Raw genomic sequence first — 27,485 nt, 5'->3', positions numbered from 1 at the left:
GTCACAAGTGGTGCTCCCCAGGGCACAGTACTGGATCTGGTTCTCTTTCAAATCTTTATCAATTATCTGGATGAAGGCATTGATTGAGTGCAGCCTCAGAGAGTTTGCACATGACACCAAGTTGTCAAGAGTGTTGATCTGCTTGAGGGTAGGAAGGCCCAACAGAAGGATCTGGACGGGCTGAGGCCAACTGTAGGAGGTTCAACAAGGCATAGTGCTGGGTCTTGCACTTGGCTCACAACACCCCTGCAATGGTACAGGCTTAGGAAGAGCAGCTGGGAGCTGGAAGAGGATGCGGTTGGTCACACAGAGCTGGCTGAATGTGAGCTGGCAGTGTGCCCAGATGGCCAAGGCCAACAGCATCTTGGCTTGTGTCAGAAACAGTGTGGCCAAGCAGAACTGGAGAAGTGACAGTCCCTCTGTTCTCTGCACTGCTGAGGCCACACCTCGAGTACTGTGTTCCGTTTTGGGCCCCTCACTACAAGAAGGACATTGAGGTGCTGGAACATGCCCAAAGAAGGGCAATGGAGCTGGTGAAGGTTCTAGAGCATGAGTCTTATGAGAAGTGGCTGAGGAGACCGTGGTTTTTAGTCTGGATGAAAGGAGACTGAGGGGAGACCTTATTGCTCCCTACAACTACCTCAAAGGAGGTTGTTCCCGGGTGGGTATTTGTCTCTTCTCCCAAGTAATAAGTGATAGAGGAAAAGAAAATGGCTTAAAGTTGTGCCAGGGAGGTTTAGATTGGATACTAAGAAAAATTTCTTTACCCAGAGGGTTGTCAATCATTGGAACAGGCTGCCCAGGGAAGTGATGGAGTCACCATACATGCAGGTATTTAAAAGATTCGTGGTGCTTAGGGACACAGTTTAGTGGTGAATTTGGCAATGCTGGTTAATGGTTGGACTTGATCTTCTCACCACACTGATTCTATAATTCTGTGATTCAGTTGGCCTTAGCCCCTTTCTGTCTTGGGACTCTGGGCTCAGATCAGCCATATGAGAAGGGAATCACTGAGAGCTGGGATCATCATGTTCCTGGCGCCCAACTGTACTTTACCTTTCAAGTCCAGCAGTGGCTAAATTGAAGTTGTGGTTGGCTTCCCTTATTTTTAATGAAAAGTGCATTTTCTAATGAGCACTTGAAAAATGAGAAGCTAATACGCCTCTTGGCATTCAGTGTAGGAAGAATTGTAGCCTTGGTACCACTTCAGTGATGAAGAGTAAGGTGGCAAACTCACTGATGTTTCTGGGGGCACCTTTCAAAAAAACTGACGCTCTAGGTCTCTTGGTCATGGTTTAATTTTCATTTGCCATATCTCTGGGGCAAAAGTAAATTAGACACTCTGGAGGGGGAGCAAGGCCCATCTCTCTCTGCAGAAGGTCGGAGTCCTACGTCCCTCTACAGTCATGGATGTTGTTTTGGTGCCAAAGTAAGGGGTTTGGATGAAAGTCATCCTCAGGGTCTGTGTAAGTTAAAATAAAACTCCTGTGATAACAGTGCTGACCTCCTGCCAGGCTTTATCTGTGCACATGGCAAACCTATGTCCACTTGGAAGGGAACCAGAAAGATAGACCTGCTGATAAGAGATTATGTGGGTTTCCTAACTTGCTTATTTTAAGGGGTGTGGAGAACATTAGTCTTCTGGTCTTGAGACTTTATAAATTTGTGACCAAATCTAAATCCCTGAAATTAATCTACTGAGACACCTACCTGACTTCCACATATGCCTTATATCAGACTCTAGCTGGAGTTTCCTGCTGAGCTATTAATTCCTCCCCTTCCTTCTTTGCAGCAGTTTTAACTCTTCCCACAGTCAGGAACAAAGTTCCCACTGGCAAATGCCACAGGATCAGGCCAGTTTCTGTGTTCATGTCCCTAGCATTAGATGGCAGAGCAAAAACCTCTTTTGTAAAAGTCACTCCTTAGTCTCATGTGCTCTAAGTCCTTATATCTACAACAGAAAGAAATGCTGTTTTCTGAAAATCTAACCAAGATAAATAAAATGTGGTACATTAAATACCAGTAAAGGTGGTACCACTGCAAGGCAGGCAGAGGCTGAATTTTATTTTCACAGCAGAGCTGATATAAATGACCAGAGTAACAGCCTAGCTGTAAGTGAGCTGCACCTCTTATTTCCCATTTACATGCATGAGGCAGGTTTCATAGCTCCCTATTTTATATCAAAAAAGTGCAGACTGTATTATTTGCCTTTCACCTTCTGGGTGTTTAAGGATGAATTTGCAAACTGATGCTTTGCACCATACAATCTAGAGCTGGTTCTGTTCAGTTGGTTTGTACAGTGAATGTTGATTCTCAGACAGTTGCTCACCTCCAGGAGCTGGGACTTAGCAGAAAGGCCAGTTATGAGAGTTGGTACCACTGAAATCTTCCTAGTCCATTCTTGCAAGTAAATTGATCTTGTGGTTAGGTGCAGGTATTAAGGAGAGGAGTGGGCCAGTGCTCTGAGCCTGCTCTCACTTCAATGAGTAATTCCCTTGATTTTTAATGGGATTAATTGCATAGTTATTTGTTGACTGCTATAAGAACGTCATAATCTGGGCCACAGGGTTTAAAGCAGATCTTCTGAATGACTTTAGTGCAGAAGCAAAAAGAAAGCTGCTTGGAACAGTAGGCAGAATTCCAGGTAGGACTTATGTAGGAAAGCTATTGGCAAACCCAGAGCAGTTTGGAAAGACAAAGCCTGGGGAGGTGTTTTTGGTATTGTGTTATTTGTGGACACATCTGTTGTGCAGGAAGCAGGAGGGGTACTTGCTTGTTCAACCTGACTCCATACATGCTGCTCAAGCTGGTGGGAAGTTCATTTCCCAGCTGCCATATACCCTCGCTGTTTCCAAACAGATCTCCCACCCTATGGCACAGTGACATGGTAACAGATTTCTTTCTGCTCATGGCATTGGTCATACAATTGGAGGCTCCCCCATGGTGGGATTCACAAACTAATGCTTGTAAGGAGATGGGCTGAGTATGAGCTCCTCTAGGTCTGCAAAATGCATTGTCCACTTGCATTTTCTTGTCTACCCAAAGACTCCATCCTCTGGGATTCCTCCTCATCCAGTCTGCCCTTCTTTTCCTACATATTGCAATGGTTTTACTTCAAGTGACAAGTAGTTATTTTGTCATTCAGTGAATCTTGTCCCCAAATTAAATGTCATCTGCCAAAGATGTGAGTAACAACTTGTGGAGACTGTCCATGTTGGAGCAGAATAACCAGATCAAAGGATTTTTATGCTCCATCATATGTATAGTTGCAATAATAACAATAATAACAATAATTTCCTTTCATGAAGAAACATTTATCACAGGCTTAAGAGTTTATTCAGATGCACTGCATGCGTCTGAGCAAACTGAAAATCTGTTTACTGGTCTTTTGCTGTTAATCATCTGCATGGGGAAAGCTCTGTGACTTCAGGAGATGTTTCTGTAGTTCAGCCCTTAGCTCCCTCCATTCCCAACTGCTCCATTTATCTCCACAGTTATTGTCTCCTCGGCCAGGCTGAGCCAGGCTGTTAGGCTTTGGCTCAGGGTACCCCATCACTTCTGGAAGAATAGGGATGTTTCATTCAGGCCCTTTGCTGATTTTTTTCCCCTTGCATCCATCTCTTCCTCCTCTTCTGCTTCACCCCCTCCTCTGTGGGTGAGAGGATAGAGAATCCTGCTTTTCCAGGATTTTAGATCTAAATTTTGCTCTCTGTGAATGGCAGAACCGGGTGCAGGGATGTGCTGAGGAAAGCTCTGTGTGGTCTTCGGCTTTAACATCTTGAAGGTCTTGAAGGGTTCAGCTCATGGCAGAGCTGAATGGGTCGCTGCCCTCCAGTCTGGGTTGCAGGTCTCCATGTTGTTACTGCTACTCTGTACAGACATTGTGATGCTGGAAGTGCCTTTTTAGGCATAAATGAGAACAGCAGGGCATAGTGGCAGGGACATAGCTGATGGGCTGCAGTTATGTGCTTGCTTAGATCTTTTTTTAGGTGTGTCAGGTTTCTCATGTCATCTTGAGATTTGGCCAGTAGCTTCCTCCTGAACCTCCTGCATAGCTGCCCAGCACCAGCCTGTCTCTATTGCTGTTGCAGCACAAATACCAGACCAAATTTGTTGGTCCAGGGACACATCTACCAGCCAGCAGCAAGTGTTGTCTGGGGTCAAGGCTCAAAGAGAGACTGCCACACTTCTCCATGGGTGTCTAACCTTGTATGGCCTCTTGAGGAGCAGCAGCTACACTCCTTACCTTCAGTTTCTCACAGATATGTGCATGTTGGCCATTGGGATATTGTCTTACATGTTGAAGATGATTAGAAACCTCCCATGTTTCCTGAGGACTTTGCACTGGGACAGGCTGTGTCCCCATGAATTAAATCAGTGGCCTCCTGAACACCTCTGCCTCCCTGCAGCTCCCTGCTGCTCCCTGCCATCCAGACCCTCCCAGCAGAGGCAAGAGCTGTGGCAGAAAGTGTAGTCTAGGAAATTTAAGCCAAACTCTTCCAGCTGCAGTTTATTGCATCTATTTTGCTGATATCCACCCTTTAGATAAATAGCGCTAAATTATACACGTTGTGACCCACTTGATGTGGTTAAAAAGGCTTGTGTTAGCCAAGCTAATCTAACTCCAAGAATAACGATGGGAATTTGACTGTATCGCTTCCAGCTTGAGTCAGTCACTGAATAGTAAAGTGAGAATCGCCTTCCTGGCTGAAGTGGAGCAACTGGGAAACTTGAAGTCAGTCGGTGGGGATTCCCTCCCCCATCTTTTTTATTTTTTTCCCCTTTGAACAAAACTCCTGCCCATGCCTGACCTCAGACACCCAGGGCTCTACCTACAAGAAAACAACATTTTCCATTTTCAATAAAACCCATGTCTCTATAGGCAGAAAAGTGAGTTAGCTAACAATCTGCAAAGCTATGGTGTATTTATTTACCAGGCTGACTCCCCGATGGGGAAACATGTGGGATCTTTTAACTTTTTCTCCTGCACAGATGTTCCTTCTACTCCTGGGTTTCCTCTTGATCTTTGGTTTGCTGTACCATATGGTGAAAATGCTGAAGATGTTGTGTGTGGTTGAAGAGGAGAAGGATTCTGTGTGCTTAAAACAAAAACAGTAAAAAAATGATGAGGTTTTTTTCCTCATGTTAGCAAAAAAAGTTTTAAAGGAAATCTGTTGAGCTAGCAAAGCTGTTAACTCACACACCCTCACTGTTGGGCACATAGCACTGATGAGATTCAGTGCTGATTGATGAAACCTCCCACCCCCACAGCTTTTGCTGCCACTTTAGGTATTTGTATTGAGCTGTAGGTCCAGTTCAGGTGAGGAGATAAGGGTCCTGCAAGGTCAAGTAACAGAACTGCTTGCTTTTCTTCCTTACCTTCCTCAGAGGCCCCAGGGCCTGTGAGTTGTGAGTTGAAGGACATCTTTTGGAAGCAAGTCACTGGGCTAGCAGGAGCTTTGGTGTTCCTCCAGCCCAAGGGAGCTGGAGTTTCTGTGTGGCATCAATGGGGACATTTTACATCTGAAATGTGGGATAGAATTAAATAGATTATGAAGATTTGGGTATTTATCTTGGTAGCACCACAGGCTGAATGACAGCAAAAGGTTACAGAGTGTGAATGGAAGGGCTGAGAGGCTCTGGCAGTTTTCAGTGCTGGGGCCAGTCTCTCCTGGGCAGGTCCATGAAGGTACCACTGGAGGAAGTGCTTCTTTCCATTCTGGCTGAGGTTTTGCATGGGCTCTTGGACAGTGTTCAGCTTCTGTGACATTGGCCCATTCAGGGTCATCACCAAAAGAGAAATTGCAGAGCCCATTGAGGAACACCAGGTCAGTGTACAGCTTTCTTAGCCTTGCTTTCACAGAAAGTCACAGGTGGTCAGCTCCACCATGCAAGCTGGCCATAGCCATCAATACCCCTTTGAGCTCTTCAGGCTGAAGGCTGTATGTGGCTCTGCCAGATCCTGAGCCAGCTCAGCCCTTAGGGGGGTGTCAGAAACAGGTATTGTGGTGAACATGGTTTAGGAGCCAGTGGGGCAAGATCTTAGCTGATGTGGATGAAACTCTGGTTCAGGTGGTTCATAACCATGTGCTAAAGAGTGCTTGTTACAGGCTGAAAGCACACCCACCCTAAGCTGTGCCTTCTGGCCATTCGTGGTGGTGGTGATGTCTCCGGGATGCCCTGGGCCTCTGTCCCTCCTGCCCTTTCTCTGCTGCTGTCCTCCACGTAGGGACTGAAGTAGAAGATATTTCCCCTGAACCATCTCTTCAGAGCAGGGAGCTGTGCTGTGCCAGCGAGAAGGCAGAGTGGGTGTTTTAGTAAATAACCTTTAATCCGGTTGCTTGAACAGCACTTTTCGCCAGGTAGGTGGTCTGTCGCCAGGATATGTAAAGACTGTGTCTCCACCAACCCAGGCAGGCAGGAGATTAGAGGCAAAGCGTGTGTTTTGTAACGAAGGATGAGAGCCTAATTTTAGAACGGTGGCAAGGCCAGGCTCAGATGTCTGCCTGGGCCCCGTCCCAGCTCCTCTGTGCTGCCAGAGACTTGCCCTCCCTTTCTTGGAGTGAACTGTATCGTACCTTTTTATGCACAGACTCCCTGCAACGAGGCAGAGGGATTGCTGCAGTTGCTGTGCTTTGCTAATCCTCTTCTAAACCACACACGGACCAAGAGGTCCCCTGGTCCCTACACAGCTAGCCCCTGCTTTTTCCCTAAGACGTTTGTTCTCTTTCCTTTGCAGATGCAGCTTCTGGACAAGTTCCCTATTGAAGGAGGCCAGAAAGACCCCAAGCAAAGAATCATCCCTTTTCTGCCAGGTAATGCTGTGGACAAAGCCATAAACAAAGATGGGTGAGAGCAATTGGGACTACACTTCCCCAGCCACCCTCCCTAGTACTTCTTCTGACCTGTCTTAACAAATACCTTTCCCTGAGAGCTCATACACGCAGCCTTGTGATACCAAACCTCCACCTCCTCCTAAAATAACTGGCATGGTGTTTAGGGCTCCCAGGGGAGCCTGCATCAGTGGTTCAGGTTGGCTCACATCCTGCTGTACAAAGGGGATTCGATGGCTTCTGGAGGGCTGTGCCTGTGGGGTGCAACCAGACAGTCTGAGCTTGGGCTGCCAACTGGGAGACCACTGGAGACTAGAGACACTGTTTTCTTCATTTGTGCATGCTGTGGCTCTGCAAACCCTGTTAGAGTACAATAAAGAATTAATAATTACAGTTGCCACTGAGATATAAAGGAAACGGAAAGAAGGTTAAATGCAAACAAGTATTTCTGCAGTGCTAGCCAAAAAGATAAGGAAATATCTCTTTGGCCTCAGCCACTGTCCCTCTGACAGCTTTTAGATAGAGGCTGGACATGATGGATATCCTCTCCTCAAGGTAATGGCACATACTTCCACACAGCTTCTCCCAGCAGTGACTGCAGGGATGGCAGGGGAAGATGAGCCAGGCTGCAGTGTGCTCTCGGAAATGCACACTCAGGCCAGCTCTCTATTGTCTGACTGCACGATTCTGGCTGTTGGTTTGAAGTTTGGCTGGCTGCACTGCCTGCCAGGATAAATGGAGTATTTTCAGCCTGTTGAAAGGCCCGTTCTGTGTTTAACTATAAAAAGGAGATCCCAGATCATCCCCAAATGTCTGTAAAGAGAAGTTGGGGTGGTAGGGGTTAGTCCTCTCCAGGAGCATGCTGTGGACCCCAGTGCTGTTTGTGGGCAAAGCAGCTGCTCCAGATGTGTGATAAGCACAGCTCCAGGGAGAGCGGAGAAGCAAGGACTTGGAAAACAGCAGTACAAATATGTGACACAAGCATCAGAGCTGAAGCAGGACAGCACAGCAGCGTGGGCTTTCTGGAAAGCAGCCCTAGGCTTGGGCTTTGCTCTGTGCTGCATCCAGCCCCTCTGAAGCCAGGGGGAGGTGGTGTTGCCTTCTGTTTCCAAGCAGGGATGAGGAGAGGAGTCCAAGAGTGGGCTCTGTTTTCAGCTGTGCCACCAACGAACTCATAGACAAGTCATTTCGTGAAACCTCTGTCCCATGAGGATGGGTACTGCTGGCCTGCCTTTCTTGCTGGAAAGTATTGTGAGATCCTTGAAAAGCACTGTACAGCAGTACAGCAAGGTGCCGTAGGAAAATCTCTCTCTGCAGGTCACAGTTGTTTCTCCTGCATTGGCTGTCACTGACCCATTTCTTTTACTTTGCCCTAGAAGAATATTGGCTGAATGCAGGTGGCTGATGCTCAGCCTGCGTGCAGTTCTCAGTGACGGGTGTCCCAATACATGGGTGGGTGATATTTGCAGAGGATGAGATACATCCCATATGCCCATTACAACACTTCCTACCCTTCCCACCCTCCAAGAACGTGAGGGAGATGGTAGTGCTGCACGTCCTTGAGGGGAATGTTTATATCTGGAAAACATTTGGGCTGACTTAGTGTCCCAAAGAGAGAAGCTGCCCGAATAGAATAGACTTCAGCTGTATTTAATTTAAAGTTTCTGTGATATGCATTCTACTTTTGATATCGAATCTCTGCCTCTTTCTTGTTGAACTGCTGAAAAGCCCTTGTTGCTTTACCCAGGAACAAGGTGACTCAGCTAAACGTCAAACAATGTCAAACTCTGTTAAATAAACTAGCTGCTGTAATTAGACTACGCATGGCATTTCTGCAGCTGGAGCCATGGATTACCGAAACGAATACTCAGCTATAAACTGTCTTAATTAAAAAACAGCTGGGCAGATGTTTGTACTTAAATCCTACTTTTATGAAGATGATGTGATCTTGCTTCCTTATTATGGGCCTGATTCAATCAAGCTGAATGCTGGCTTCTGAGTGCCCAGGGTTTGCTAGTGCTGCGTGCAGGCATGGGCAACTTCCCCCCTTCATGCCTGGTTTAGGAAGTCAATGCATGCCAGCCCATGACTCCCTCTTCAGCAATGCCACAGTGCTCTCCTGAAATAAATGCATGATCTGAGCCTGGGAATTGAGGAGTCATCTTTTCAGGTCACTTTGCCAGGGCACTTTGCATACAGGACCAGCTAAAAGGTCACCTGTAGCGTGGTGGAGCTGCAGCAGAAGCCTGTGCAGTCAATGCTCCATCGGCAGAAGTGGGTAGTGGCGGTACCTGAATCTCCTGCTCTGGCCAACAGCTGGTAAGGAGGACCTGAGGGATTGCCACAGTTGGTTAAGACAAAAGGCCACCAAGCCCTGCTGGTGGCCTGCTGTGGGTCCCGAAGAAGGAGTACTAATCTCTCCCTTTCTACACCCTAACTGTTCAGCAGTTGCAGCAGGGGTTGGGGGATCCAGCACTCTGGGTCTCTTTCTGGCATGGAAAGGGAGAAGAGAAGATGTCTAACCAAGAGATGAATGGTCTTTGGGACACCCTCTTGGTCTATCCATGATCGTTTGGATGGCAGACAGGCCATGCAGAGGGTCTTATTGGGTGAATGCAAGATCTGGTGTCTCCTTCCCTGGTGTGTGCTCAGCTCTCACCCCAGTCGCGTCAGGAGCACCGGTCAGCTGTGCATCTGGAGCAAGAGGCTGGACATACGCTTGGGCATCAGTATACCCCACACAAGGCAGGGTTGGTGATAGACAACTCTGATTTATGAGGAAAGGAAAAAGTGTCCCACTGCTTTCTTCAGCTCCTGGCTGTACATCTCCCACTCCCACTGCCTGCACAGATTGCAAATTCCCTGGATAGGAGAAAGTGTTTGCTGCAGGTTTCATTCCAACCTGGGTGCAGATGGCTGCTGCTCTGCTGGCCTCTTACGTGTTGACTGTGAGTTTTTGCTTTACCAGAAATGGTAGCCCCATTTGCACTCACTGCTGCTGTTCTGAGGTGGTTATACAGTTGCAAGTCACTCCCCTGCCTTCATGCCTTTTTGCTGTTGGAAAAGTCTGAATCAGAGGAGGTAAGGCAGAAGAAAACCACATAAGAAACCCTGCTTGTGGGGTGGCCAGAGAGCATTTTTTGTAGTTGGTGGTATGACATTTTTGTTTGGGAGGATGGAGGGAGATTGTGGAAGAGTTAGAATAAAATTTGCTGCAAAAAATCCCTTTCTAGATCAGAGACTGTTTGTGTCTGTAGGAAGACACAGATGAAAAGGGCAGTTTGGCTCTAGCTGTATGGCTGTTGGTTTCTCCACCACCTCTCTTGCTGCATGTCTTTGGAGTGTGGATGCAAAGCGTTGCTCCCACCCTCTCAGATACTTTTACATCTACACCATCAGAGAGAAGAGGTTATGTATTTGGGCTCCCTTATTTGGGGGATGTTGAGGTAATTAATGAAGGAACATCAGCTGGAAGGTTAAGACTGGTCTGCTGAGTTTCTGGAGAAGATGGTGGCAAATAAATGGGCAGAGATGGGGCAGCGCGACTCTGGGATTAATAGTTTTGCAGTGGTTGACCCAGGACTCCAGGGCTTACATTATTTTTTGTTTCTCTTGGCACCAAGTGGAGGAACCATCTGGAGACAAAGCTAAAGTTGGAGGAATGTCAGCTCCTCTTACTCCACCATGTCTTCCAAAGCGTGGCCTTGGGGAAAATGTACTTCACAGCATGAAATTGTCCCATCATGCTGACTACTGGGCTGCAGAACCCTGCTGTGGACAGAGGCTTTGGCTTTCCATGGCACGGAGGTCTGAGCACTGTTGTTGGCAGCCCCTTGCACTCTCTGCCCAAATGCCAGCTTGGTCCTTGCCTGGACTTCAAACCAGTTTTGAACTCTGCTGAAAAAACAGTGGTTTTTTGCATAGGCTGTGCTAGAAGGGGAAGATCCCCATGGAGTGCTTGCTCTACAGCTTCCCTGCTGCCTGGAGAGGGAGACATCCCACTCCAGGAGACTGCTCTATGTGCCTGATCTTCCTTTCTGGTTGGAAGCCAGGTCCTGTCCCAGGGGACCAGCGGGGTCTGTGCAGGCTGCCCTACCAGCTGTCAGTGAGCTGAGGAAGGAACGTAAGGGTCCAGCTCCAGTGTCTGCTTCCAGCACTTGGGAGCCTCTGCCAGAGAGGCACCTTCTCTCTTCCTTTCTTTCCTGCTTGGATTTTCCTCGTTCCTTGATGAGGGCAAGGAAAGAAAAAGACAGCCCTTTGGGGGATCATGCTGCCGGCAGAGCTTGGTGGCTACATCCCAGGGCATTGTAAGGGACACTGGTATGGTGGATAAGGTATTGTCAGCTATTGCCTGGGCCTGCCATGCCCCAAAGACCTGCTTTTTCCCCAAGAAACATCCTTGAAATGTCTGTGGGGTCTCTGGGGCTTTTTTCTTCCTCCACCCCAAGGCAGCAGGAACATGCTGAGGCATTTTGAGGAAAGGCAGGGGCGGCAGGCAGATCCCTGCAGGCAGTGAAGGCCTGGCCCTGTGTTTTTTGCAAGGCAGCTGCAGCGTGTGGCTCATGCCAGCGACAGGAGATGGGGAGCGGGGTGAGCTGCTCCGCGTCAGGAGAGCTTTGCCCGACTGCTTAATCCCTGAGCAACGCTCCTGGTTCCCCTGAGGAACCCCAGCCTTTCCTCCTCAAAGTTTGCTGGAGGCTGTTCCCCGGGCAAAGTGGGAGCTGGGGGCATGAGTCAGGAGGGCTGTGGGAAGGGAGAGGTGCAGTCTCAGCGGGCGCGGGAGGCCGTCCCAGCACCGCCCAGATACCTGGGGCTGGCGAGGGGTGCTGGCAGGCGGGGAGTGCTGGTGGCGGGCGGGAGCCTCCCCGATTTGCACAATGCAGGAGGACGAGGAATAACCTCTCTTTCCAGCGCTGGCCGGGACCTTCCTCGCTTCCGTGTCTGCCATTTGTGGGCTGCAGTGGGGAAGGAGATCTGCCGATGAACTGCATCCCAGGTGGATATGTCTGCTTTTTGGTTTCGGTTTGGTTCGTTGGGGTGGTTTTTTTTCTGCCTCCCCAGTGCTGTCTTTGGGGAAGAGGAAACTGCAGAGAAAGGCTCGAGCAGGTTTGCAACAGCAGGATTTCATCTGTGGCAATGCGAGCAGCTTTCTTCCCTCTCGGCTGTGTATGTTCCAGCTTTGCTCCTTTTGTTTTTCCCTGGACTGGAGGAGAAGCAGCATTTTTTCAGCGACCTTGGGTGGTGGTTCTTGTGCTGAAGCAGAGGTGATGGGCTAACATCCTAACAACTGGTACTGTGGTCACCTTTGGTTCATGCCCCACCTGTGTAAATTGAGACCAGAATCAGCTAAGTTAGGATGTGGCCACTGTAACTTTACATTTCAGCGGTGGTCAGTGCGTGGGAGGTGTTTTCCGTGGGGTTTTTGCCCACCTCAGGAGGCAGAGGGCACGGTGGCTGCGGGGAGCTCACTGCTGGAGGAGTACCCTTAGAAATCTCAGAGATATTCTTACTACAGGCTCTTCTCTCCTTTAGAGAGGTGGTAGCTAGGTGGGAATTTAAAAGGAAATACGTTCCTTGTCCTAATACTTAACTGGATTTTATGAACCAGAAATATATTTCTTTGATTTTGGGCTTGTTTTCCATTTTTTATTATCTCCTCCAGCAGAGCTTTGAACCTGGGCAGCAAGGTGTTAGTAAGTGATTTTTAACTTTACTGTGGTCTCATTTTGAACTCCTGACTTGCTTGGAAAGGTGTTGCAGCAGTCCATAGCCAGTCAAAAAAGTAGCATAAAGATCAGATAAATTTCCCTTTATCTTAGACCTTTTTAGCTTAAAATATAAATTAAGTCATCTTGAATGGTGTTTCTTTAATGTGCAGGGGTAGGCACTGCAGTCACAATAGACACACACAGAGAAGAGTCTCATATATCTGTTTTTTCCTGCATAGCACAAATCACCAAGGTACTCTTCTGTACTGTCCTGTGCAAACTTTCTTGGATGGAGAAAGAGGAGCTCTGACCCTTCAACCCCCACGACACACCTCCAGTAAATCAGCATCACAGTCCCCTGTCCCCACCTCTGAGCAGCTGTGGTATGGGATGCTGGGGGTTGTGTGGCTATGGGAGGGCCTTTTGGGGGCTGCTCCATAATACAATATAATTTCCTTTTAATACATGTATTTTCAGTTTTCCTGCCTGTTCTTTGAAAGGAGAGAGTGCCTCCAGGTTTAAGAAGAACTTATATTTGAGCCAGTGTGTCAACAAGATGGTTTACAGGTCCTTGGCTTGTTTCCACTCCAGCTTATTTAGGACTTGAGTGATGCTGAGCTTGTGGTGAGCTGCTCTTCAGGAGCTCCCATTGTTTGGGAAAGCAGTTTCTATTGTTTCTTTCTATTTTCTGCCTTGCTAGGAGAGCTATTGCGGAAAATTCATCTCCTGTCTCTCACAAGAGGATAATGGATTTCCTGTCGGCTCTGGGCTTGAAGGGAAAGCAGGGGCTGCCGGGAGGAAGCGGCTGTTCCTCAGCCGGACGGCGGGAGGATTGATGCTTTTGAGGGGGGCTGGCAGGCGTATTATTTTCTTCAGTCTCCGTGGAGATATTTTTAGGGTTTAAATCTTTTCTAGTTGAAAGACAGACTCGTCAAGCATGAGGTCATAGGATGCCCTCGGGCTGCTTCCTATTGAAGCAGCTTTGGAAAAGGCAGTGGCTGGCGACTGCCAGCTTTCAGAGGTGCCCAAGGAGGAAAGGGGTTGTACGAGCCACATGTAATGGAGGGCAGGGGGGGCTTTTCCATTTGCATGCTGAGCCTTGTTTCACAAGGCTTTTTCAGACCTTCTGGAAGTCTGGGGGCATTAATAGGGCTTGGACCAAAGGCCTGATTTCATTAAAAAAGGTGGAAAAATGGGGAGGGGGTGGGATGAGAAGCTGGCATTTGCCCAAGTACCTGGTACTCCTTCCTCTCAGTCTCTTCTGAGTCCTTTTTCAGTGTACAGATCCAGAATTCACCAGCCAGCAGCTGAAACGAGAGGCTGGAATAGGAAAAACCTACAGATATTTTTCTGGGGCTTGTACCTGCTCCTCTCACAGAGGTTAGGAGTGGGTATTTTGCTCAACCAGAAACCACCTCTGGGCAGAAATCAGCATATGCAGAACGTGATGTGTCTCTCATTAGGCGATTCAAGTTTCCTGATGAGAGTTTTGTAATGATCAAGCCGCAGTTTCAATGGAAAACAAAGAAGAGAAGAGGGGGGTTGGTTTAGGTAGGCTTGAAGCGAGAGATAATGGGAATTACTTACTTTTTTCAGCACTGGATGTTAGACCGAAAAGGCCAGGGCAGGTTTGCAGTGCAGTATAGCTGCTTGGACTCCTTGGGGAAATATACAGGCGTTTTTACTCAGAAATTAGTTGGATTTTGATTCTTGTTTTTAAAGGCAATAAATAAACACGATTATAGACTTGAAAAGTAGTTTGAGCTGCATTGGGCTCGTCGTTTCCTCGGGCAGTCGTTCCAGATGAGTGTGTCCCCTACTACCATAATTACGTTTTAAAAATAACTCTGCAAGTCTGTAATCTAAAGTGGGTGGTATGTAGCAAGTCTGAGAGCATTCTGCATTCAACCCACAAGCTGGGGAGAGGGTGGCTTTATATAAGGGTTTTCTTGTCTTCATCTCTGGGTTGAAATCTGACGTTTCCCCACAATCCATCAACAAATGGCCCATATAATGAAAGTGCTTTTTAACATGGGAGTCAGGCTTGCCAGGGGCTCAGATGGCATTGCAACCCCACAGGCTCTAGGTATTCCCTCTGGATGTTACTTCTCTGCCTGATCTTGTCTCTGCTGTATTCAGGTTTAAGGTGCCTGGGCAGTAGAGGAGAGCAGAGCCCAGCTGAGATTCACAGCTCAGTAATAGTCTAGACCTCTGTTTGAATCTGCTTTCAGCCTACTTTGCCTTTTGGCTGGGCCAGCTGATTTATTTATATACTCACATACTTAAAATAGGTTGTGATTATTTTTTTTCCTGTGGATTGGAAACAATGAACCTGGGAATTTTCTGCTAGACTGCAAGTGATTTCTCCTGCTTTATTTTCTCTATCTATTAAGCTTTTTGGGTGCTGATGTTAAGTGGGTGTTTGCAGACCTCCCTGATCCACAGTGCAGCTGTTTGCAGGCTCTTGTGAACACGTTTGTCCTTCCTCATAAGGGGATCTTTATACTCAGGAGCAGAGTGAGGGGATACTGTGGGCAGGAGTTTGCCAGACTGAATCTCTTTCCACTGTAATGAAATAACCCATGGCAGTGTCTGCACCCCTGTGATTTTATTTCTTTTTTCTTTTAGAATTGTAGTCCTGTTTAATGGGAAAGTTGAGGTGAAGGGAAGGAAATAACGTGGGAATTAGTAAAAGGAAACCAAGGGTAGGTAGATGAGGAAAAGAAAGTAAGTCCTAGAAGTGGGAAATTCAATCCTCAAGCTTCTCCCATTCAGAGAGGTGCTAATACAGGCCCCAGGCTTGTACTCAGGATGGAGGTAATTAATGTTTGCTCTCAAATTTCCTTGGGTCTGAAGTTAAGCACTTTCACCATGTCATTTTCTATCAGGGTTTTGCCACCTCTAAATAAAGAGCAGAAAATTACATTCCTTCTGCTTTTATATCCTAAGCATCGACAAGTTCAGGCTTGCAGGTTCCTTCTCATATTCAGGGCTCTGAACAGCACAGCGCTGACCCGGAGTAAGCAAAACATTTACAGTCTCCTTTGGCCCTTGATGGAGTTTTATTGGAGGTGTTCAAGCTGGCTGGCAGACTTAACTTTTTCACTGAGCGTGCCATTAGATGTGATTCCTACCAAATTCTTCCAACTCTTTTTCCACCTCTTCCCACCAAACACTGGCTGGCTTGGTACCCTCCCGTGCAAGCAGTAAAGGCATCAGACTGGAGCGCAGGGTAAAAAGTTTGTGCCTGTTCCCACTAGGCCGTGGCGTCACGGCTGGGCTATTTAAATCATTAGATGCAGAGAGCAGAAGGGGAAATATTTGTATCTCAATCCCAGCTCCAACAAAACAGAGCAAATGCAGAATTGTGTGTTTAGCAGATTTCCTCTTGGGAAGAGAAGTCTCCTATAGATAATAATCCTTTTAGCAAGATCTCCAATGAACAACGGCTTTGTCTGAAGAACAAAGGAAAAGTCGCGAGCTTGAAATACGCCTGAATTTCCTGAGTGTGCTCACTGCTGCGTGCAGGCAGGAAGCCCTGTTAGTCTGGTATGGATGTTTGCTCTGAAGTGGCATAAACAGAGTGTCGGGTCTCCTGGGATCCTGATCTGACCCATGGACCAGGGAAAAGGGGTTCCTCTAAGCTGCAGCTATGAGAAGGACTACTCTGGCTATGCAGCACTGTGCCTGTGTCCCTGACTGTCCCCTCTGGCCAAACCCATCCTCTGAAGATCCCAGGTGGATGCAGGAGCCAGCAGCAGAGGTGGGTGGCACAGCCGCAGTAGACCCAGCACAGGAGTGTTAAGCTGCCAGCCAGCAGGGAGCTCATTTCCTGCACAATTGTGAACACAGCTGATCTGTGACGTTTTAAGAAGGGGGAGAAAAGGTCCTGGCTACGTAAATATTTATTTTTGCACAATGCCCCAGCCACTCCCTTCTCCCAGAGGCTGGGAGAGGAAGGGGTTACTTACTACTGGCTTCAGCACGTGGTGACAAGGGACAGGAGAGTCACCAGTGAGCTGGCCACAGCTGGAAGGAGCACACTGTCTGCCAAGCAAAAGCTGCTCCTCTGCAGTGTGATACTGCCCTTCATGACTGCCCTGCTCCCTGCTGCATCCCATAGCCAGGGATCCACTACTGGACCAAGAGCTTGCTTGAACCACCTGCCTGGGACTCTCTTCCCGCTCCTTGGTCTTGCTCTAACACTGTCAAGCTAGTGAGGTACCACTGCTTGTGAGGTATATCTCTGCTCCTTCCCCAGAGCAGCCTTGGGAAGACGGTTGGTGAAGTGAAGGCATGAAGCTTTCAGGGTAGTGCTGCTTCAGGTAGGTGAGTTTTCCAGGATCTGGGGAGTGCAGCATCTCATGTGGTGTCACTACCACATCACATGGCCACTGCCAGCCAGGTCTGGAGCAGATGTGAGCCATGACGTTTGCAGAGGAGGCACTCACTAGATCTGATTGAAAAAGACCCTCTGACACAGGTCAACAAAGACCCTCAGAGGCAGGGAGAAGATTTTCTTTTGGTCATGGCATTGTTCATTTTGATATAGTTGCAGTTTTCAATTTCTTCCCTCACCCTAGGCACAAATGTTACTTTTTCCAGCCCTGTCCAAGATGGGGTGAATTGATGCTCTCCGGTCTATAAATGCTGCTCAGTTACTCTTTCATTAGCCCTCCTTGACTGGGATGGCTGGTGCAGTGCCATACTGATGCTGTGTACATTTGACACGATAGCAGCTGCAAGGTCCCTCCTGTGTATACACAGTGGGTGGAGGGAAGGCTGCGGTGTTCTTTGTCTGAGGTCTAATTAGTCTGTGTTTGTAGGTGGGTTTGCACTGTTTAAGCCAGCTTTCTGCAGTACATAAGGCTGCGATGGCTGTGTCAACACAGGGTGACATGTATGTAAGGAGATTCATCAAGTCCCAGTAATAGTGACCCTGATCCACTGGTAGGTCTGGGTGTATTCTGTTTTCCCTGTAGTGTCTGTGAAACTAGAAGAGTTGGAATAGGTGGGATTCAGGGATTTGTTTCATGCAAGTGGTTAATGTGGTAACAGAGGTACCTCCAGCCTTTTCCCCTCCACCCCTTTCGTCAAGGAAATATTAGGTAAGCTCACTCCCCAGGATACACACCATCACTCAGTGAATAAACACAAGGGATTTGTCTTGTGGGTTAATACTGCTGCTGGAAATCAAACCCCATCTGTGGTCAGATGACATCTTTTTTCTTGGAAAAGGACCAAGGTTAAGAAGACAAGGAAGGCAGGTTAGTTAAAATATGTCAGAGTCTCTTGGGTGTAAGTAAAGACTATAAATAAAAGCCTTTTAACTTGGAAAAGAACTTTAGAGTGATATGATCAGGTTCAATTTAGTCCAAATATTGCTTTATGCCATTAAGCTGTTATCAAGTTTTGGTTCAATTGCAATAGTTTTATGGCTTCAGTGCAGTGGGAACAGTTGTGGCCTTTATGCAAGTAAAGCATTTCCCCTGAAACGTTTATAGGGAAGACTGCTGTATTGTGCAGGAGCCTAGAAGGGAGACTGCCTGGAAGCCAATAGTCAGGGAGGTGACCTTCTCTAGCTTTCTTTCTCCATTCCAGAGTAACTACACAAGCTAGGAATTTATATCGTGAACAATGAAGGGATTTAAATGAGGTTTGGTTTTACAATCTCATTAATGAATCCTCAAACTTAGTAATAAAAGCTGAATGTTTTACCCTAGTTCCTCTTAAGCTGCCAGTGTGTCTGATTCAGCAATGACTTGAGATGATTTGTCAGGATGAGAAAGTAAGTCACATCCCCCTTTCTTTTTGGGATTAATAGGGAACTTGAATAATCATGTACCCATAATATTATTTCAGTTGGGGTTGCATAATAGCCTGGAAACAGTTATACTTGGTGCAGGGCTTTGTAATGATGATGTTTCCTCCTTTGAAGTTGGATTAATTCATGTCACGGAGTCAGATCCGCACAAATAATAAAACACACATTATTTGGTTTCCCAGTTTTTCTGGACTAGCCCCCATTTTCTGATCCAAGTTTTACCATGGTCGAATAGAAGCAAGTGGATTTTAATGCTGTTTCTGCAGATAGCCAGCACGCACCATCAGAGCCAGGAAAGCCCTGTCTCACATTTGGTGTGTTTGCATGTCAGCGTGGCTGTGGGTTTCGGAAGATCCTGGTGTTCCTAAGGAATCTTGCTGTGCTCATGCCTCTGCTCTGCAGAGCATGAGTAATTCCACTGAAATCACTGTAGTTGACCCTCTCTGCTAGCCAAGGTTTTCTACAGCATCTGGACCATTATTCCTGGCTTACATTAGAGAAAGTGAGAGAAATCAGGCCCCCCATAATTACTTACAAGCTGTGAGCTAGGCACATATGTAAATATTTTCAAGGTCACAGCTTAGTTCTTTATTTTTAATATACTTTGTTATTAGCAATCGTTTCTGAAGAAATAGAAAATCCCACCCGTAAGTTTCTCTAGCATCGAGCCCACTCAGCCTTGACCTCTGCTCCCTGTGGTATCACTGGATTTACTGTCGACTTCAGCAGGAGCGGTCGCAGCGGGTCCGAGTGCCTTTGAAAACCCTTTCCCTGTGTTTTTCTGTACAAAGCCCATCACTGTAGCTGCCAGGTTATATGACACTAGGGTTTAAAACAATTTATGGCTGAAATCAAACTGATAAGAAGGGTTAGATGTAATAAAGCTAAGCAAAGTAAATTTGCTTTATTTCTAAGACAAAGTGACTTTCACAAGGTTTTAATTTTCTCTCACCCAAATGGAAAAACAATGGGGTTTGGTTCATTCTGTGCGTGCATGGTGGGCATGTGGCGATGCTGCTTCTGTGAAGCCCTGGAGATGACATTCCCTACCCACCACCACATGTGCGCTTTCCCTGGGCATGTGAAAGCAGGTGAGGTTGGCTGGCGGGGCTGGAGCCCACTTTGGGGGCCTGGTTTCAGTTTCTCTCTGTTCCCCACCTGTAGGGGTGCAGTCTCAGGAACCATCAGATATAACTCAGCCCAAGACTTGTCCCTAGCCTCCCGAGGCCAAAGGTGCTTTAGAAATGGGAAACAGAAGATCTGGGTACTCAGGTGGGAAATAGGGGGTTCCAATCTGCCTGCACTTCTTTTGTTGGGGAAAAAAAAAGAGACAAATGAGAGCTGCCATATCTCCCCATGGTCTTAAAATAATAAATCCATAAAACATTGTGTAGCACTCAAATACTAAAGCACTAGAGTCCTCCTGTAATCACCTATACCCAACTGGTGCCTTTATTGCTGTGTTTAAGGCCTCCATGCTCACATCTGTTTGCAGATGTCCTCTGGAGCAGGGTGGTCTCTTGCTGTAGCAGTGATGATAAATACCATGCTCTTATGGATTAGATTATTCCTCGCAGAGTTGTTCTGTGATTCACTGGAGGTCAGCTATACTCATCATCCGTTAGGATTTTCTCCCCCTGCACCCCCCTCCCCCCCCTTTTTTTTTTTTACAATTACACCAGATCTTTTGTTCTGTGGTGTCAGCAGACAGGAGTGTTCCTCCAGGCAGCCATGAAGACAAAACCGTGCGGGGAAGGGTATTGCCTCTCTGCAGCTTTCTGCTCCTCTTCTCCCAACGCCAGCTCTCTGCGCTTGACACTCGCTCCGAGAGGTGGTTGTGTCCTCTCCATACCATCCACTGCCTGGTTCATCTCCCCTTGAAAAGAGTCCAGATTCTGTAATCCTCTGGTAAGCCCTAAAACTGGCAGGATTTTTGTGTTTGTTTCCCTCCTCCTGTTTTATTTTCATAAGCCTATAGATTGACTTTATTTCTCTTAAAAGATTCTAGACTGGGGGACTGCTATTCATCCGCTTTTAATTAAAGCAATATAGGGAATTAGGCCTTTCACAGGGATGGTTCTGGTGATGGCTGTGAGTGTTTTTGTTAGTTTACCTCCCTTCTGAGCAAATGCTTGAAAGTGTGAGTTAGAGCCTAAGCTTTTTAATTACTGGGGAGTAAATTTGCTACACTACGGTGAAGTGGTTTCTTTGCAAAGGCAAAATTGGTTCTTGGCTGCTGCTGTGTGCAGTAGCATAACTGAGAGACAACAGTTCACAGCTGCATCCTCAGAGCGGGAGGGTGGTGTATGCAAGGAGGGAATATGAATTTGGGCATCAAAGGTCTGAGTCAGTTGGCAGGGTGGGTGACACAGGGTGGTCTGTGGCTTTTGCAGTACGGCGTGAAGGAGGGGAGCTGGTGGGAGCCTGGTCCCTCCTCCTGGCTGTGCCTGACTGTCTTCCTCAGGAGCCTGCTTTAGATTAGGCTGCCCAAGGCACGGTTTCTCTTGGCATTGGTACCACACTCGAAGAGTGTGGGTATAGGACTGTGAACAGCATGGGAGAGCAAAGCACTGCTCTTCCCAGGCAATTTACAGTCTCTCACTCCCTTTTTGTCCTCCTTCAAAGCAGTGCTGTTGGGCTCATAAAACACAGCCTCATGGAAGCAGACGCTGGTACAGACAAAGTGTAGGATCCTCACACTGGGACGACAAACTGGGCTTTTTCTGAGTGTTGGGGAAGTCAGTAAAAGCTTCCTTCCCAAGAATGTGATTATTTTGGGTGAGGAAGCGAAAGATCTCAAGAGCAGGTCTCAAGCTGACTTTGGGAAGCAGCTGCTTTTTCCCCCTGGAGTGTTCAAATTATTTCAGGACTGTTCTACAGGGTGACAGGCTCCAGCAGGAAATTTTCAGAAGATCCCAAGTGTCATCTGACCCCGGCTCCTGTTTTCTAAAGTGTCCGTGTGTTCCTGGTGTGTGTGTGTGTGTGTGTGTGTTTACAAGTTCGACTTCTATTTCAAATGGGTTAGCTATTTTAATGCAGTGTATTTACCCGTGAGTCCCTGGGGAGAGGGGATGATCCTCTTCAGTCTCATTAACTGCTGGCCCTTGCTTCTGACTCTTGCATGTTACTTGCTTCCAGCACAAGGAAGCAGCTTCTCTTGGCTTCCTCAGCCCCATGAGCCACACACAGGTCTTAGTGGTGCTGCAGAGTAGCTACCACGGGTGTTTGTGTCCCTTTCTAAAGGGTCCATCTCAATGCCAGTATGCGATGCTGGGACTGTTACCCCACTGCTCCTCTCTTTTCTTCTCTCATCTATCGCCTGAAACAGTTTGCTGTTCCCCAGAGGCTCACCAATGCCACATATGTTTCTAATCTAGTGGCATAGCCAGGCTGGGTTCTCAGCTGTAGTGATGAGACGTTGTCTCTGATGTCCCTTGGTTTGGTTCTGATGTGTGCTAGTGCTGGGGCTGCTCTCTGCTCTCATTAATGGCTTTTTCATTCGGAAATGCCCTCTTCCTTTTCTGTAGCATTTCCCTATTGCAATGCCTAGAAAGAGCCAAGAAAGAATTCTTCTTTTCAGTATTTGTGATGCCTGGAATTCCTCGGGGGCTCTGGGTTGATTCTGTGGTTTGTTACTAATGCAGGTTTCCTGGGGGTTATAAGATGATCTAAAGCAACCTGACTTGTTGAGCTGACTCAGAAGTGACCCTCCCAAATCACTCCCAGGCAGCTGAGCTGTCTGAAGAGTTGACTGCAGGGGACTGATCTGCTTGTCATTAAGACCAAAATGCTCCATATGCCTTCAAAAATATCAGAAATAAATCAGATCCTTTGTTTTGTGAAGATTTTCAAAAAGGTCATTTCAGTGCTCTCTTTTTCAAGTAATAGTTATTTAATTAAACTCTGGTGCAGTATCTGAAATGCACCCGTCTTGCCCTCTTAGCACATGAACCAAAATTAATAGAAAGTGAGTTAAAACAAACAACGTGGAAAATGGTGTCATCCAAAGAAAAAATTTTTAAAAACCCAAACAACTGTTGAACTGTAAAAGAAACACCTGTGAAAAAGATTCCTTTAGTAATTTTTCTGGATAAATAACATAAAAAAGAAGGTACTTGAAACAAGATTTGTGTATCGAGTCAGAGTGATTTAAGGATCTGCTTGGGATTCAGATGGCTCTCCTTTCAGAGAAAGGAAAATAACAAGACTGGAAAGTGCATACTTGAGAAAATGCTTAAGACCTGTGTAAGCTAAGGCTTGACACAGCCTGAGTGAATGGAAAAAAGGCCTTTTGCTTCCTCTATGCTCTGGATAAGGTCTTTAACAAGTGATCAGGCTCAGTGCACATAGTCTGTTGCTGCCTGTTGGTCTTCTCCTCACTGTGTCTCTTCCTCATCATGTCAGAATGTTCAAGGTATGAGGCTCACTTTGGAGATAAAGTCACTGGAACTGATCATTACTTGAGTGTGTCTTAAGGTAGATTTACTGAAACCGTGGGCTTAGACCAGGCGAAAGGGGGAATGACAGTGCTGGACCAGACTTAAAGTTTTCTTTGTGTCCTAAATATACTGAATGTGCATCATCCTTACTTCCTGTAGTGTGTTGGAGAGGTGGGTTTGGATTTGGACTGTCTGAGGAGGTGAGGAGTCTCCACCTCTGGAGATCTGTAACTACAGGATAAACAGACTCTTTAGTAGTGCCACAGGTAGAGTTGACTGGGCCATGAATCAGGATAATGGATTTGCTGGTCTCTTGAGATCCCTTTCAGTGCTGTGTTTCTGTCATTTGCTATTTGGAGCCATACTGTGAAAAGACTGCAATGAAGATTAATTCAGAGTGTGTAGCAATCAGATGTGAGGTGTCAGTAGTTCGTGGTTGTAAGATCTCAACCTCAAAAAGAAGAATTTTAGTCAGTCCAGTAGTAGAAGCTTCTCAGAATCTGATGTTTTCCTAAACTACTCCAGGTTTTTAATCCAAACCTCACAATTTCTGGACAACATCCCTCTGATTTTTAAGTGGCACCAGTATGATTCTTGTCACCACCGCACCATTACCATTCCCTCAGTTAAATGTGCTCTTCAAAGTGTACACCTATGAATGTTGCATTCAGAAGGTCTCATGTCACAGAGCATTCATTGTAGTATTTGCAAGAAACACTTTTTATTTCTTTCTTTTCTCTGACTGTCCATAAGGAAAAAGCCAAGTTAAATCCATTCACAACAACATAGGCTGTGCAACACAGCAAGTAATACTCTCTTTTACATGTTGCAGATGAGTGCAGTGGAAGGCTCTGCTGGCTTGAGCGGGCTGTTGAGTGGCTGATGAATTTCTCTGCTGGGCTCCACTGGTCTCGCTTCCCTTTTCTCCCCATCCCTCCATACACTGGACCTTACCAATGCCTGATCTTACCCAACGCTGCTGGAGCAAGCGCAGTATCACCAAGCTGCTGGACAGGCAGCTACATATTTCTTGCAGTTTGGTAGTTTTGGGGTATAGCCTGGATTTTGTTTTGCATGGGTGTCCAGTGTTAATGCAGGTGCTCAGCACCTCTCTGCTATATGGTGACTTGTTCAAAAGCCACAGCGGTACTGAGCGTTTTGATTGTGAACAACGGGACTGCCCTGTGTTTGTGCAGTCTCTGTGATGGTGGATAGGCTTCTGCTCTGGCAGTACATCTTTTGGAACATATCTTTAAGTTCCTTGCAGAAGGACTGTTCTTCTCCAATCATTTACCCCCAGCCCTTGCACCACTGGTTGGGAATTGACATTTCCTCTGTGTTGATCCTGAAAAGGGGTCCGCTCTTAGCCTGCCCAGGGAAAAAGTGAGGGCTCCTTCTTCTCAAATCAGCATGGAAAAATGTTGTATGGGGTGAGGCTGAATTCTGTCCAAACATAAATAGAGTAGCATGCCCCAGAATATCTTTTTGGTCTAAATCCCGGTCAGCAGTCGAAAGTCCCAAGTACCAATAAAGTCACTGACTAATGAACATTACTCAGTTCCTTTGGGTGCTTGGCTAAGGGGCACTCATAGTTTCCAGTCATACGGTTACTCCTTTTTACTTTAAGCCATCCTGTTTTCCTTTAGTCTTTCAGCCTTAAAGAAACATTGAGAAACTTTGTGCTCTGCCTCTAAAAGTCAAAGCCAAGGGATCCCAGAGACACAGATCTTTTTGACTTCCTTTCCTGCTACCTGGAAACACCTTCTTTATCTCTGGTGCCAGCTACAGTGTTAGTTTTCTAGTTTATTTTCCCTCACTCTTTCTGAGTCTCTTTTTCTTCCCCCCTTTCCAGTGGAACTGAAAACAAACAGGGATTTTCCAAGCAGAAGTGTGTCTCTGAGATACATGGTGGAGATGAATCGACACCAGGACACTCACTCTGCAAACACTGAGTATTTGATGGGGAGCAAGGAAAGGATTACAATCTGAACTTAATCTGAAATTTTGCAAATTTATCTCAGTAAAAACCTTAGGGAAGCTCAGCTCCCATTTCTGGATAGTTCAGCTGTGAATGGCTGTGGAGATATAAAGAACATCAAGACTCCAAATGAGTCATTACCCTGACACACAGGGAACCCTATATACAATTCCTTGTGTTTTGCAGGAGTTTACCTGTAAGAAATATCTGTTTTGTATACCTGAATGAAATGTGTGAGTCCTTGAGCAGTTGTTGATACCTTGTCCTATGTCATTCAGAACTGTATCATAGCCCAAGTCTTTAGTGACTGTCAGCATCCAGTTATGTCTCTGGGGAAATCATTCCAGCAAGTGCACTTTTGGATGGGTAGCAGCTCTGCTGAGAGATCTTGCACTCCTGTACCAAGTGGAGCTACTTATTTCAAGTATGAACTCATTGTCTTAGCTAAGTTCACTGCTGTTGTACCACTTAGAGACAAACACACATCAAATGGAGGAGCATTAAAGTTTTAGGTACTTCTGTACCCCCTGACTTGGTTTGCACCTTCAAATCAGCTGGAACTGAAATTTATTGTGAGGTGGGGTCTGCAATAGTTATCTACAATACCTGACACGTGCCACAATCCAATGTTGTGGCTATGCCATGCTGATATATTTGACTTTATTTCATTGTGGGCATTGCATAAAAATATCACCCACTGGTGAAATACCTGCATCTTTGGAGTCTAACACAATGAATTTTGGTTGGCAATGCTATACCTTGGATAATGAGTACGGATAACGGAGAATCTCACGTCCAATTGACCATGGCAAATCCAATTCAAACTGCAAGGGGATATTTTTCCTCCCATTAGGCAGAATGTGATTAATTTCCCATGTGGAAAATTGTTCAAGACAGACGTGCTCGTAAATTATGGCATAAGAGATCCTATTACTACAAGCTCCATCTAAATCTACTGTGCCTCCCAAAATAGCAATAAGAAGATAATTATATTAACAGCCTTTCTTGCTATTTGATGTATGATTGACATAGGCTATAAGCTTATTTTCTGCCAGATTGGAGCCTTCCTTTAAGAATGGATGCTTTGGCATTTGTGGACATTAGCAGTAATACCTGGTTTCTGATATTTGCAATTAAAAATGTTACAGGTACGTTTTAAAAATAGGGTATTGAAAACCAATAAGGTAAAAATGAGCCCACAGTTTGAAACAATACATCCTCTGGTGTTGAATTCTTAAAAACTTTATATCCAAAAAGGACACATGGTTTTACTATCATGGGTTCTTGAAGGATCTGTTCTCAGATCTGTGCTGTTCAACCCAGGATCTGCAAAAGAGGGTGTTAGTGATATAACTAACTTAGCTAATATCATGAAATTACTTAGGGTATCCAAATTCAGAGCTGACTGCAAAAAGTTGGAAGAGGGTCTCATGATATCAGTGGTAAAAAGACTGTTCAGTGTTGGCAAGTACAAAGTAGTGCTATGGGGAGAAACAAAGGATCATTGCAATCCAGGAAGGATATTTCAGTAGCTCTGAGGCTGTTTCCGTGAAAACTGCGGCTCAACAGTCAGCAGCAGTCAGAAAGCCAAAGGTGGTGTTAGAAAGAATTAGGCAAAGAATGGGGAACAAAACCCAGAGCTTCAGCTGCGGAAATCCATGATTTCCCCACATCGTGAATACCGCTTGGAGGTCTGGTCATTGCCTCTCAAATAGGGAACAATAAAGTAAGGTGCTGAGAAAGATGACAAAGGTGATTTCAGAGGTGAATTGGCTTCTGTGTGAGGGGAATAGACTAAAAGTCTTCAGAACAGGGGTGATGGGTGGGACAGTAGAAGTTTGTGGAATCACAAAGAAATTTGGAGAATGGGATGGACATGATTATTTTTATTTCTCAGAATACAAAAACCAGGTGCAGCCTTTGAAATTTGGAAAGCAAACCTGAAGTGAACAAAAGGAAGTATGTAATCACATGCTGTGTGATTAAATTATGAAATTAATTTCCAAAGGACTCTATAGGGACCACAATATCTGTGGGTTCAAACATGTACTAGAACAATTTCTGTAAGATGGAGCCAACACTGGTTGTGAAAATTTATTTTCTAACTGAGCAAATAATCTAATCAGTGATGTGCAGGAATGGAGAGTTTATATCAGGAGGATCCCATTACATGTTCTGGTTCCTTGAATTTCTTCCCTTTTACTGGCCACTCCTGTAGACAGGGAGCTGAACTACAGAGAACTTTGACCCAGGGGAACACAACACTCTTACACAGCTGCAACAAAGTGAACTAAATTTTATGTCCATTGTCAGTATGTTGTAGCTACCAGTGAAGCTGCTTTCTTGCCTTGTAGCAGCTAAACACATGGATGGTGTGCTCCATTTGTCCTCCATTTAGAAGTGGAGGAGATGGCGTGTGTCCACTCTTGACCTTCCTGTTGGAGACCACAAGTCTGCAGGCTGGACCACCTCAGAGGGGCTATCTGAGGTATTCAATAGTGGGACTTTGTACCTCTGGCCAGCCCTGTGTAGTAGGGCACACCAGGACACAAAGGCAAACAACATTTGGGGAGCTGCCATTCCGTGTGGTGGCACAGGGAGAGAAAGACCAGTTTGTTTGGTGGTGTGGGTTTTGTTAGCAGTCCATCCCGTTTGGCTGCTCAGCGTCTCCAGGGCTTCAAATGCCATTAATCAGGGTAATTA

The 27,485-nt window shown here is 46.3% G+C and overlaps 1 protein-coding gene across 2 annotated transcripts in view; it reads left to right on the top strand.

Annotated features, from left to right (window-relative positions):
• SH3PXD2A (SH3 and PX domains 2A) overlaps positions 1 to 27,485 on the top strand; it is a gene marked incomplete at its 5' end in the record, with an annotated part of 251,842 nt that overhangs the window by 70,481 nt on the left and 153,876 nt on the right. For both annotated transcript variants that reach the window (XM_084265565.1, XM_084265564.1), the window contains one exon: positions 6,740 to 6,815. In XM_084265565.1, coding sequence (XP_084121691.1) covers positions 6,740 to 6,815 — 76 coding nt within the window. The remainder of the gene's footprint in view (positions 1 to 6,739; positions 6,816 to 27,485) is intronic.

The sequence above is a fragment of the Gallinula chloropus genome, assembly GCF_964237585.1.
Source record: "Gallinula chloropus genome assembly, chromosome: 5".
In the NCBI taxonomy this organism is placed as follows: domain Eukaryota; kingdom Metazoa; phylum Chordata; class Aves; order Gruiformes; family Rallidae; genus Gallinula; species Gallinula chloropus.
Note: the sequence above shows the minus strand (reverse complement) of the source record. Positions and strands in the feature narration are given on the sequence as shown.